Genomic DNA, 12,136 nt, shown 5'->3' with positions numbered 1-12,136 from the left:
TGGCTACTCCCACTGTCAATGAGAATCATCAGCTTACTTTCTCCTACCTTCCCTTCTACCTTGATGATTTTGTTGTTAGCCACAACCCTCTCAAGGCATGTAGAGAGATCTCCCCATTATCTTCGTCTCCTTCCTCCAGCATCTCTAACATGTCGTCCTCTTCCCCATTCTCTTCCTCTCCTTCTAGTAGAAGCAATTGTTTCTTACATTGGTGCCCGGGAAAACACCGTTCTCCACATCTGAAACAAAGGTTAGTCTGCCTCCTCTGCTCTATCAACCTCTCCCTTTCTGTCTTTAGGCCCAGTATTGGTAAACTCCTCACCCCTTGTACTCATTTCCAAGTTTCTCTTCCCTCGACCTTCCCAATGGGAGTTAACACATTATGTGTTTCTCCTCTGTTCACGATTTGTTGTTTCTTCATGAGCGTTTCCACCGTCAGCCCATGCAACCGGGCACTGTCAGTGGCATGCTTCAGGGTTTGCGGTTGCAACACTTTCACCATGGGCCTTAACTCCTCATTTAATCCACTAATAAAACAGGAGATGAAATAAGCCTCTATGACGTAAGGATTATGGTTGAGCATCAACACCTTCAGCTCCTCAAACCTCCTATAATATTCGGTCACTGATCCATTCTGTTTGATTTTGTTAAACTCCTCCTCCACCACATCTGTCATCCCTTATTCTCCAAACCTCTCGCAAAATTCTGCTGCAAATTCAACCCATCGGCATTCCTCCCTCGCCTTGGCCCATTCTTGATACCAATCATCCCTAGCATTGTTAAGGTAAGTTGCTGCCATTGTTACCTTCTAATGCTGTGGTATCCCAAACCACTCAAAGGCCTTTCACATCGTCTAATCCACCACCGAGGAGTACTCCCATCAAACATGGGGATATCCAATTTTGGCATTGGTATCCCTAGGTGGCCAAGGCCGTCATTCAACCCCTGCCTTCGACCAACCGCATTATCTCCCGTTTCTCCCAGTTCCTCCCCCACCTCAGAGGTTCCATGTTTCCTTTGACTCATCCCATGGTTGGGAAGGATCGGATATGCTCTCTCTCTAGGAGGGAAGTCTAGGGAAAGGCTTACCAGTTGTTATCACGCGAACATGACCATGAAGCCTTGCAATTGTTCTCGAATATGCGCTCCTACTTCTCGGATTTGATTGACCGCCCCATCCAATTTGCGATCAATGGAGATGATCGCCTCATGATTACGGTTTGATCCCAATTCTAACTGATCCACCCTTGCCTGTAAGTCCGATACTGTGGATCTGAATTGATGTAGTTGCGCCTCCATGTTCTTCATCCTCGTGCTGTCAACCATCACCAATCCTTCTCACCGTTTCGCCTAGCTTGGATTGCTCTAATATCAAATTCTCAGATCCAATGGAGCTAACAGGTTTATCTTAAGAATTCCGCAAGGAATTCTGGAGAATTTGGATAGAATATCTTGATCGAAAAGAAAGAGAGAGAGAATTACGGAGAAAGAAAGAGAGAGTGGGAGAATGTAGAGGGAAATTCAAGATTCAATTCATTCATCCTTTGAGAGTGAGATCAGTGTAAATTTATACTGATCTCCTCCATTAAGTGGGCAACAAGTGGGCAATTCGAAAATGAATAGCTCCCGCCCAAAACTCCTATACAACCGCTAACTACCATGTGCTACGGCTACCTCTACTTCTCGCCTTTTATTTAATAGGCACATGACACTTGGTCAAAGCAAATGAATCTACATTTCTAAGAGAAAGTATGCCTTGGATATCCTCAAGAAGACAAGGATGCTTGGATGTAAGCCTATGGATACCCTCATAAACCCAAATATTAAGTTGCTTCTAGGACAAGAGGAGCCTATTTCTAACATTGGGCACTATTGTCAATCAATTGGCAAGCTTAATTTTATCACAATCACTCATCATGATATCTCATTTATTGTGAGTATGGTAAGTCAATTTCTAGATTCACCGTGGGACAGTCAATAGGATGCAATTTTTGATATATCAAAGGTGTCCCTGGTCACAATGTGATGTACACGAGATCATGGACACAACAAAATTGTGAGATATACAGATGTTCATTATGAAAGAACATGCGGGCTAGAGGCCAAAAACTAACACTTGGTGAATCAATGCAATGGTACACAGGTTTTAAAACATTTTCAAAACCAAAAACAAACAACGGAAGCAAAAACAACCCTTGCAAGACCCGGTATTAAGTCATCCACATGCATCCAAAAATAAAATCAACCATCGAGGGTTTAGCAAAATACCTCCAAGGATGATTTTTCAGCCGATTGTCCAATGAAATGAGCTCCAAGCAGCTCCCACGAACTTGCAACTCGGGTGACTAGCCTGTCTCCTCAATTGTGGAGATCCTAATCCGTCCACGCTTGAGCCATGACCACACCCTTCACCGGAGCCATGCTAGGTCCCTCTCGGTGAAGGTGAACCAAAGATGATCGGGTTCCTTTCGGTTGTAAGATGTTGTCCAACAGCAAGATCAAACTTCCATTCCCCAGCACCTCAAGTAAATTGCTGTAAACAAAATTAGCATTCTAACTTAAGTTCTTACAGAGTCTTGGAACTTTTAAGTGAATCACAAAATTTGATAGGGAATAAAGTAATACTTGGGAAGGCATGTAGGTTGCACCTTTACCCATTGTATGGTATGGCATGCCCATTACAAATTTCGTTTGAAATGTCTCTCTTTCAAAAATTTCCCAGGGCTGGTTTGGTATTTATACCATCCTTGTGAAGAGCTTGTCCAACTAATCACTTTTCTTCTGGCAATCTACATGATATTCATGTGTCATACTTTAAAAGATTCAAAATTAATGTTTATTGTAATGGTGAATGAGCACAAAGATGGGCTGGCTGGAACGGTGCAGTCCAAAAGGAGCCACATGTTGTAACATACTTGGAAAACCAATACTAACTAGAAAAGGCAGGGTAAGAAGCAAATCACTTTGAGACTAATGAATAACAATTACTACAAAGTGATACAAAATTTCCTCCAGATGATCAGACTGGGACAACAAGTTGAGAATGAAAAGGTAGCAGGCTCGCAGTGTGGGTCAGGAAGCACGGGTGAACTTATCAACAGTAATAGTACCTATGGTTGCAAGAATTAGATCCCTTGTAGCTGTTTTTTTTTCTTTTTTTCACTTCTAGTAATCACAGCCAAATTAATATAACAGTTTGAGAACAATCTCATGCTAGCTATTTGAGGAAGATGATCAGAATGTTGTACTTACCACCCCTTAAATTAACAAGACAACAAGAAGAAAAGATAAGAGGCATTTTATCCTCCCAGCATATTAATAATTCTTTCATCTAGCCATTTGAGTAAAGGGTAAATATAATATAAAAGTGGTGTTTCACCCACCAGTAATATTCTTAAAGGCTTTTACCTTGAGTCATTTAACTCTGAATAAACTTTTGGGCATAGACAACAATTATTTCATCTAGCCCTATAAGTAAAGGGTAAAATAATATAAAAGTGGTGTCTTAAACACCCCATAATATTCTTGGAGGCTTTTACTTTGTTGTCGTTTAACTCCAAATAAACTTTTGAGCATAGACAACAATAAAACTAAACAAAGAACCTAGCCACTAGCCGAACCATGAAGTCAATGAACAGGCTCTGCTTCTTTAAGGTGTATATATCAGAGGGGTTTCTAGCAGATCATGGATTTCCACAAATTCTAGCTGTCCTTTTCCTTCTTTGGCTAGAAATTGAGCCACTACAAATATAGAACTAATGATGATTAAAGCATACTGGAAATAAACAGAGTTCATTTGCAATCACATTTTCTGAACACTAGAGTTCAAAACAGAAACAGAAAATAATATTACTTTCAAATATTGCATGCAGGACTTATTACCAAATCAACAAAAGCTGCTAGCTAGTCAAACAACATACTTTCAAAAAGATCACATGTAACATAGCAAAGGAATCAATGAAAGACTCAGACTATGTTGAGATGGCAGAAACTGAGAAGCAACTAGTAATCTGGTTAAATGGCTCCTCAATTTAAAGCTCAAGTGTGGGGCTGGACATAAATAGTCATTCTTCCTTGCGTGTGAGTAGACATGAATAGGCAGAATGACATTATCACACAGAGTGGGAATCTTATCCCCGCACCCCATGGAAATCTCACATTAACAGACTATTCAGTTATAAAAATAATCTTAGGCCTGCCATGTATGCAAACTTACCACTTCTCCATATCTGTCAAATACACCATGGTAACCGATCCAAACAAATCAATGGCATTGACATAAAGGGGTTACCAGTAATGGGATCCGTGGTAATTAATCCCCAACCATGAAAGCTGGCAACTAAATTTCCATTTCCTTGTCTTCCATTCATTACATCCAAACATGGACCATCAGCCTATGGAACTGAATAGCCATCTAAATCACTCTTTCATACACTTTAGAACAAGACCTTTCTACACTCTTGCAGCTCCAGGAGCAAAGTAATAAAGCAACAAGGAAATAAGAATAACAGAATAGACTTACTGGGCACATGTCACTACTCATGCTGGCAGGATAGAGACCCAATATGGAGAACAGAAATTAGGTTTAGGTTGCAGTTGGAGTCCTAAAGCTTCAATAAACCTCCTGTCACATTAATGCATAAACTAAATAAAACACCAGCCCAATTGTTTTTAACCTAGAGACAAATATATAGTGCATGAGGTAAATAAAAGATGAATGAAGAAAAATAAAAGTCAGATTTCAAAGTTGCGCATCTTAGAAGGTTCAAGTTGCAACAGCAGCATACACACCTAGGCACCATCAATGTAACTGGTTTAAAACTTTAAATAATGAAACACCCAACTCACATTTTTCCCCATAAAGCCTCCAGACAATAGTCACATGGCTAGCCATAAAACTTGGCCCAGCTCTTCACATTTTTACTATTTCTTTCTTTTGCACCTTATAAGATTTAACCTTTTCATAGCCATCTCCAACTGCTCAAGCAAATTTTGATTAGTTCCATCTTGAGATATCAATCCCCTCTCCTCTAAATCCATCAGGAGCATTTTTCCCTTCACAATATCTCTTTCTTTAGAAATAGCTTCAATGAGAACTGCATAAGTTGTGGTATTGGGGCAGAGACCTCTTTGCTTCATCTCCTCATATAATTCAAATGCATGTGCAATATCATCATTAGTTGAGAGACCTGCAATAAGGACATTGTAAGCGACAACATCAAGCTTCACACCATTAAGTTCCATTACACCCTGTATCTTTAAGGCCTCTGCAATGTTAGATTCTTTGCAAAACCGGTGCATTAGAGTTGTGAAAGTAGCAACTGTTGGAATGAGTTGCACACGAAGCATACAATCAAGAACCAGCATTGCTTCTTCTGTCTTCCCTAGCTGAACAAGCCCTCTAACAATAGCGCTCTCAGCTAAATCTCGGGAAGCAACACCAAGTGCTTCCATTTCATCTTTTAGCTTGAATGCTCCTCTTATATCCCCCACTTTACACATACCGGAGATCAAAGTGATATATTCTCTATCTGTAGGAACAAACCCCTTTTCTAACATTTCATACAATATATTACAACATTCTTGGAAATCAAATTTTCTTTTGAGTCCCTTAAGCATGGCACTGTAAGTTTCTCCATCGGGAAATATTCCCAACAAATTCATGGTATTCAACAGATCAAATGCCTTTTCCATTTCACCTCTCTCACCAAGCTGGGTGATCAACAAGTTAAATGTAATTCGATCAACCACAGTTCCTTCTACAATCATCTTCTTTAAAGTTTTAAGCCCAATCTCCAGCAGACCAGACTTGCAAAGTCCAAGAATTATAGAATAGCAGGTTATTTTGTCAGGAACAAACCCGCTCCTTAACATGGTATTGTACAATGCAAAGCATTTTGATAGATCCTTTTTTTTTGAATACCCATGTAACAAGATGTTGAATGTAGACAAATTAGGGCGCAAAATCCCTTTCTTTATCAGAGAAAAGAAATGATTCAACTTAGTCATTTGTCCCATCCTAGAGTAACCATCAATAATTACATTAAAGGCAATTGTATCAAGGCATAGGCCTCTGTTGACCATGTTTTCATAAAAATAGGCAGCAGCCTTTGGCTGGCCAGCCTTGAGAAGTGCATGGATTAAACAGGTGTAGGTAACCTGACTTGGAAATAACTTCTGCGTTTCCATTGCCTGCCCAAATAGAAGAATTGAGGAAACGACCTTGCCCTGCCTACATAACCCAGCAAGCAGAGTAGTATATGTGTAACTATCAGGAAGAACATTATTCTGGATCATCTCATCTAAAAGGATTACTGCTAGTTGCATATTGGCAGATCTACATATCTCAGCCAGTAACGTATTGTATGAAACAACATCCATGGCACGAGGCATGTATTGAAGTTTATCTATGAATTTCTTAGCATCTTCCAGCCTTGCTCCTTTGCATATTCCTTTTAGTAGACTCCCATAAGTGTAAAGACTAGGTTGATGACCTAGCTTGATCATTTCATCAAACAAGGAAAATGACTTTAATGCATCACCTATGTTTCCATAGCCATTTATAATAGAATCAAAAGTGATGGAATTTGGAACCATGCCAATCCTAATCATGTGATGCATGAAACCCTCTGCCTCTTGCACCCTTCCTTCTCTACAAAGAGAATCAAGCAACAGGTTACAGGTGAAGAGGTCCACATCATGACCACTGTGGTTCATAACTGAATAAACTTTCAACGCTTCAATAACATTTTGTTGCTTGCAAGAGTTGTAGATTAAAGTATAATACATGATGTTGTTTGGTACAAGTCCTGCTTTATACATCTTACATATTATCTCCTTCGCTTTGGTTATCTTTCCTGCCCTGCAAAATCCATTTACAAGCACTGAGTATGTAACAATATCAGGCCTCACACCATAGTTGAACATCTTATCAAGCAACTGCACACCTTCATTCAGCCTCCCATTTTTGCACAGCCCATCAAGCAACATAGTATATGAAACACAACCAATAACAATGCAATTCTTTCTCATTCTGTCAAGAAGCCTTCTTGCTGCATTTAACTTGCCACATTTGCATAGCCCATCCAAAATAGCGCCATAACTAATTTCATTAGGCATTAATCCTACTGTTTCCATCCTAGCCAAAAGTTTCATAGCTTCTCCAAAATTAGCTCCCTTGCAATGCCCATCAATCAAAACATTATAAGTAATTCGATTTGGTAAAAGATTGAATTTTGACATCTCATCAAAAACCTTAGTAGCAATTCCAAGCTTCCCCTCCCTTACAAACCCATTAATAAGAGAATTGTAAGTGACTTCATTTGGGAAAATCATCTTCTTCCTCATTTTTTTCATTAATAAATAACCTTTAGCACTTCTATGGTTTCTACAAAAATCATCTATAATCATGTTATGCGTACACACATCTGCTTGAAGGCCCTTATGCTCCATATGATCAATAAGCTCTGAAGCTAATTTATACCGTCCCTTCTTGCAATACCAATAGATCAAAGTATTATACGTAACTATAGTAGGAACATAACCAGCTTCTTCCATCTTCCTTAGGAGATAACCAGCTTTCTTAAGCTTTCCATCAGCACATAATCTATGTAATAGTATATTGAATGTACAAACATTAGGACAAATCTTTCTTGCAAGCAATTGCTTGAAAACTGACCAAGCAGCCCCTGAAGACCGCTCCTTTGCCACTGCAGACAACATCATATTACAAGTATAAATTGATGGCCTAAACCCTCTCAAACCCGACAAATTAAATATCTCTATAGCATCTTGAACCATGCCTTTCCGTACATAAAGCCTAATCAAAATGTCAAAAACGGATGGGTTGGAATTGCAAAGAGGGTAGGTATCCACGAGGGCACCAAAAACAGAATCTGACCCAATACCCATTTCAATTAAATGTGTCAAAATTGACTTGGCATGGTCATACATTCTAGCTCTAACCAGTATGTGGGTTGTTATACAAAATACATGAGTGATGTGAGAAATATCCAAACCAGGTTGTCTCACTGCCCAATTGAGGAATTTCACAGCCAGCCTTCCATGAACTGGTCTAAGCGAACTCAGTTTGTATTCCATGTGATTTAGCGATTCCCACCGGTCTATAGTGAGAATCGTGTAGATACTATTCTCCAATTCCGGACCTGTTTCCACAGGCACAAACATTTAGAGAGAGAGAGAGAGAGAGAGAGAGAGCTAGACGAGAGAGAGAGAAAGAGATGCACACCAGGTGTTTGTGTTCTGTTCCAAGCTCTGCTTCCTTGATCATCTCTCGCTATTTGGCTGAAATCTTTAGAAAACCCCATGCGATAAGTTGTTCTAAGTATCGAGATCTTGTGGGGGAAAAGAGAGATTCTTCTTGCTGTGGAATAACTGAAACACATAACGCATCACATCACACCGATCCTCCTCCCTTCTCTTCGTCTACTGCCCATACCATACCATGCAAATATTCGAACACCGCTCGGACGTTTTCTTAATTTTCGATTAATTACAGAGCCTATACCTTTATATAGCAGTTGATCAATATGTGCTGTAAATTAATCCCTCTATTAACTTAAATTTAGGTCCATTTAAGTTTATTTAAAATTGTAAAAATTATACTTTTAATACTTGAACAGTCAAATTATACAACAGTTTTGATTATAAAGAAATTATTTAACAACTATTAATCAATCCTTACATTTTGTTTGGAATCGGGATGTTGGCAAAGGGTGAATGATTTCAAAGTTTTTTTTTTAAGTAAATTTAACTAATTATTCTTAAAATTTGCCTTGTAAAAGACTATCTTTATATTTTGAAAGTAATAATAATTTAAAAATAAAATAACTATCTTATCCTTATTTTCTCTCTCCTCTCTCTACTATATTAGTTACTTAAAATATATTAATTAATTATAAAAAATTAAACAATTTACAATCTCACCACAAAAAAATAATTCACAAATCAATAATTTTGTAAGAAGAAATAGTAAAACTCTGCAACACAATTTTTACTCCAATGAAAGTAAAAATCTTCTAAGTTTTTTTAATTTAGTGTTACAGTATTGCATTAACAAGTATCATAAAATACTTCCAGTCATAATATTTTTTTAATGACAAAGATAATTAAATTTGACTATTACATTGAGTTATTTACTCTTCACATGAACAAATACCACAATGCATAAAAAAGCTGTAAAAGTAACAATTTGACACAATGATAGGAATAGAAATAACGACCCTAATACTAGTTGGCTCAAATGATATTTCTAGATGGTTGTGTTTAATAGGATATATTGATGCTTCATCAGTGTGCTTGAGGTGTAATTTTTGGACTTGTTATAAGTTATAGAATAATTATAATTTATTGTTTTAAAAAGTTTGAATGTCATAAAAATCATGTGATGATTGTAATAGTACAGTTTTAACTATTTTTTTGAATGAGGTTCTAGACTAAGATGTTTTAAATATGTAATTAAAAAACTTTATTCAATTTGAGAGTCATTTTATTAAATAAAGTTTTTTTAAAATAAAACATTAAAACGTAATTAGAGTTGTGTAAGTAAAAGAATGTTAGAATTTTTCTATAAACGGGACCACTAATCGAAACTTTAGATCGTGAAAAATGAGTTGATGAGACTAATAAAATTCATTAAAAGTGATTCAGTTAGTTTTTTGAGACTAAATTAATCTCAACATTTAATTATGTGTGATATGAAAAGATAATGAGAGCCTGCAATTTACTAAATGCTTAATGAGATGACTTATTAAAAAAACATTTGAGTTAGGTTCCTCTTACCATAATTTTCTATATAAATAAAAAACTTTGGTTGCTTACCCCATTGAGAATTTTCATATAGTTATTGAAGAGGGAGGGGAAACATTTTGTTAGAATAGATGATTTTTTTTCGCATTGATTTGGTTTATTAATACTTACTAGTTTGCATAAATGAACGATTAAAATGATTGAACATTTTAGTATTTATTTAACTCTTTTTTTATTGTGTGTTTTGTTTTTAGTATTGAATAATAAATAATATCTAATATTGTAATATTGTAAGATTCGAGCAAAAACTTTATTGTCTTACAATGTGATCCGAGGTCTAATAAGTGGTTGGTATGAGCTTTCGGATGTAAAGCTATGGCTACGTGGTTGTGATAGCTAACAATGAGACAATGAAAGGAAAAATGGATGAATATGATGGTTCCATCTGGAAAACTCATTGTTTTCAATCACTGAAAAACCATGGTTCCAGACTTATAATTTGCAATATCTTTCCCTCCCTTCCTCTTTCTCTTTCTTTTATTTTTTAATTTTTATTTATTATATAGCTTTAATGAAAGTATCTAATTAATTTAAATACTAATTATTTAATTAACTAGTATTTAAATTCAGTTAATTAGTGTTTAAATAATGATGTTACGATAAAAAAGGGTGTTTAAAAAATATTAAACGATAAAAATCTTAAAATCATTTCTAAACCACAAAGAGTATGTGTACAAATAACTCAACTCCACAGAATTCGAGTGCAATTTACCTCTAGAATGATAAAATTCAAATTGCAATTTACATAACAAATATGAAAATCAAACAAAATTTAAACATTTTTTTACTTACCCTTTTGTTTGATATTTGGTACTTAAAATTCCAAAGACGTTATTTGGATGCATTTTTGCTAAAAACATTTAAATTTGATTTCAATAAATAATAGAATTAGAAATAACACCAAAAGGAGTAATATTTGAAATGACAAATCTGAAATATACATATAAATTACAAATTTCAAATGACATCATTTGAAATTCTTCTCTCCAAATGTAACCTAAGAAACAAAATTTAGGAACTCCAAATCAAACAAAGGGGTCATTGTAAAACCTGTTTCCTAGCTATGCACATAACAATAACCAAGTGTTGGCTTGTAAACCTTTACTCAAGTCAACACTTTTCACATCATATGTACAGTATCCTGATACAAATCTGAACCCAACAAGGTTATCGAACCTATAAATCACCAAAAATCTCAAGAAAGACAGCCATACTAAGTCCCCAAAGTACCCAAGTTTTCAGCTACATTGTAACTAGGTCCAGCCAGGAAACCTCCTTGAGGTGGACCAAGAATAAGCCGACAACTCCAGCAGCATAAAAACACCCGATGAGGTGGTTCAGGGTGCCTCAAGATTATTCATCGTCGCTGTCACTGATTTCAAAGACTCTGCTTCTGGTAACGGAACAAGATTTGGGAACAGATGATTTTTGATTTCTGATTCTACTGAGACCTGATGTAGGTTTACATGTACTACAAGGCATCCCGAGCTTATTTGAGGCCAAAATAAGACGCTTCCCAACTTCAGTTCTCTTGAACTTGCCCCTCGAGGTTGTGGAACTTAGATCATTAGGCAATGGAAAAGGTAGCATTCTTGGAGGGGTTTTTGGTGTGAATGGTAGCATTGGACTAACTTCTCCAGTTGTCAACTGCTCTTCATGTTGAATTTGGTTTCTTGTACCCATAATATCAGGGCTTAGAGTCACCTCATCATAAGCTGAAAAGTATTTCTGGATGATGCCTGAAACTGATATCACTTCTGATAGTGTTTCACTAGAGCTCTCCATTGTTGCATCAGATTTCCCGTGCCCTCTACTCTCAGTGTCAGTTCTAGGAGCAAATATCTCCTCCTCCTTAATACTACCGTATTCATTTCTATCAAGGGGGCAATTTTCAAACCCCTTTACTCTAGGATGTAGAAAATTATTTTTCTTTACCTTCTTCCTTCTAATCCTTTTCGAAAGACAGACAAGCCTTAGAATTACTGGAAGTACAACTTTCAGGCATGGAATTCTTTTTGTCCCTCTTTTATTTCTTCTGCAATTGGTGTTATTCTCATTGGACATACAGTTCTTAGGTTCAATGGAATCAGTAACATTAACAATATCCGAAGGATCCCCAACGTCTACGGCCAGACATTCTGATAAACCTGACTTACCAAAAGCACTCTGAGGACATGTATCCATGCGAATAAACCAACTTCCTTTCCATCCCTGGTAAGCATGCTTTACGGGCAGTGAGTTGGGAAGGTGGTAAAAACATGATTTTCGCTTTACCTGTAAACATCCAATTTCATCTGTACATAGAGTA

General features: G+C 36.8%; 1 protein-coding gene across 1 annotated transcript in view; it reads right to left on the bottom strand.

Moving 5' to 3' along the window:
• LOC127811201 (pentatricopeptide repeat-containing protein At5g55840) overlaps positions 1 to 12,136 on the bottom strand; it is a 119,863-nt gene that overhangs the window by 101,988 nt on the left and 5,739 nt on the right. The window contains exons 3-8 of the mRNA XM_052350909.1: positions 11,185 to 12,102; positions 8,249 to 8,405; positions 4,849 to 8,165; positions 4,523 to 4,624; positions 2,626 to 2,789; positions 2,269 to 2,533 (exon numbers count right to left, since the gene is read on the bottom strand). Of these exons, the coding sequence (XP_052206869.1) occupies positions 4,924 to 8,165; positions 8,249 to 8,405; positions 11,185 to 12,102 (4,317 nt within the window). The 3' untranslated portion in view covers positions 2,269 to 2,533; positions 2,626 to 2,789; positions 4,523 to 4,624; positions 4,849 to 4,923. The remainder of the gene's footprint in view (positions 1 to 2,268; positions 2,534 to 2,625; positions 2,790 to 4,522; positions 4,625 to 4,848; positions 8,166 to 8,248; positions 8,406 to 11,184; positions 12,103 to 12,136) is intronic.

Source organism: Diospyros lotus, chromosome 10, assembly GCF_014633365.1.
Source record: "Diospyros lotus cultivar Yz01 chromosome 10, ASM1463336v1, whole genome shotgun sequence".
Classification (NCBI taxonomy): Eukaryota; Viridiplantae; Streptophyta; class Magnoliopsida; order Ericales; family Ebenaceae; genus Diospyros; species Diospyros lotus.
This window is presented reverse-complemented; position numbering and strand designations above follow the sequence as displayed.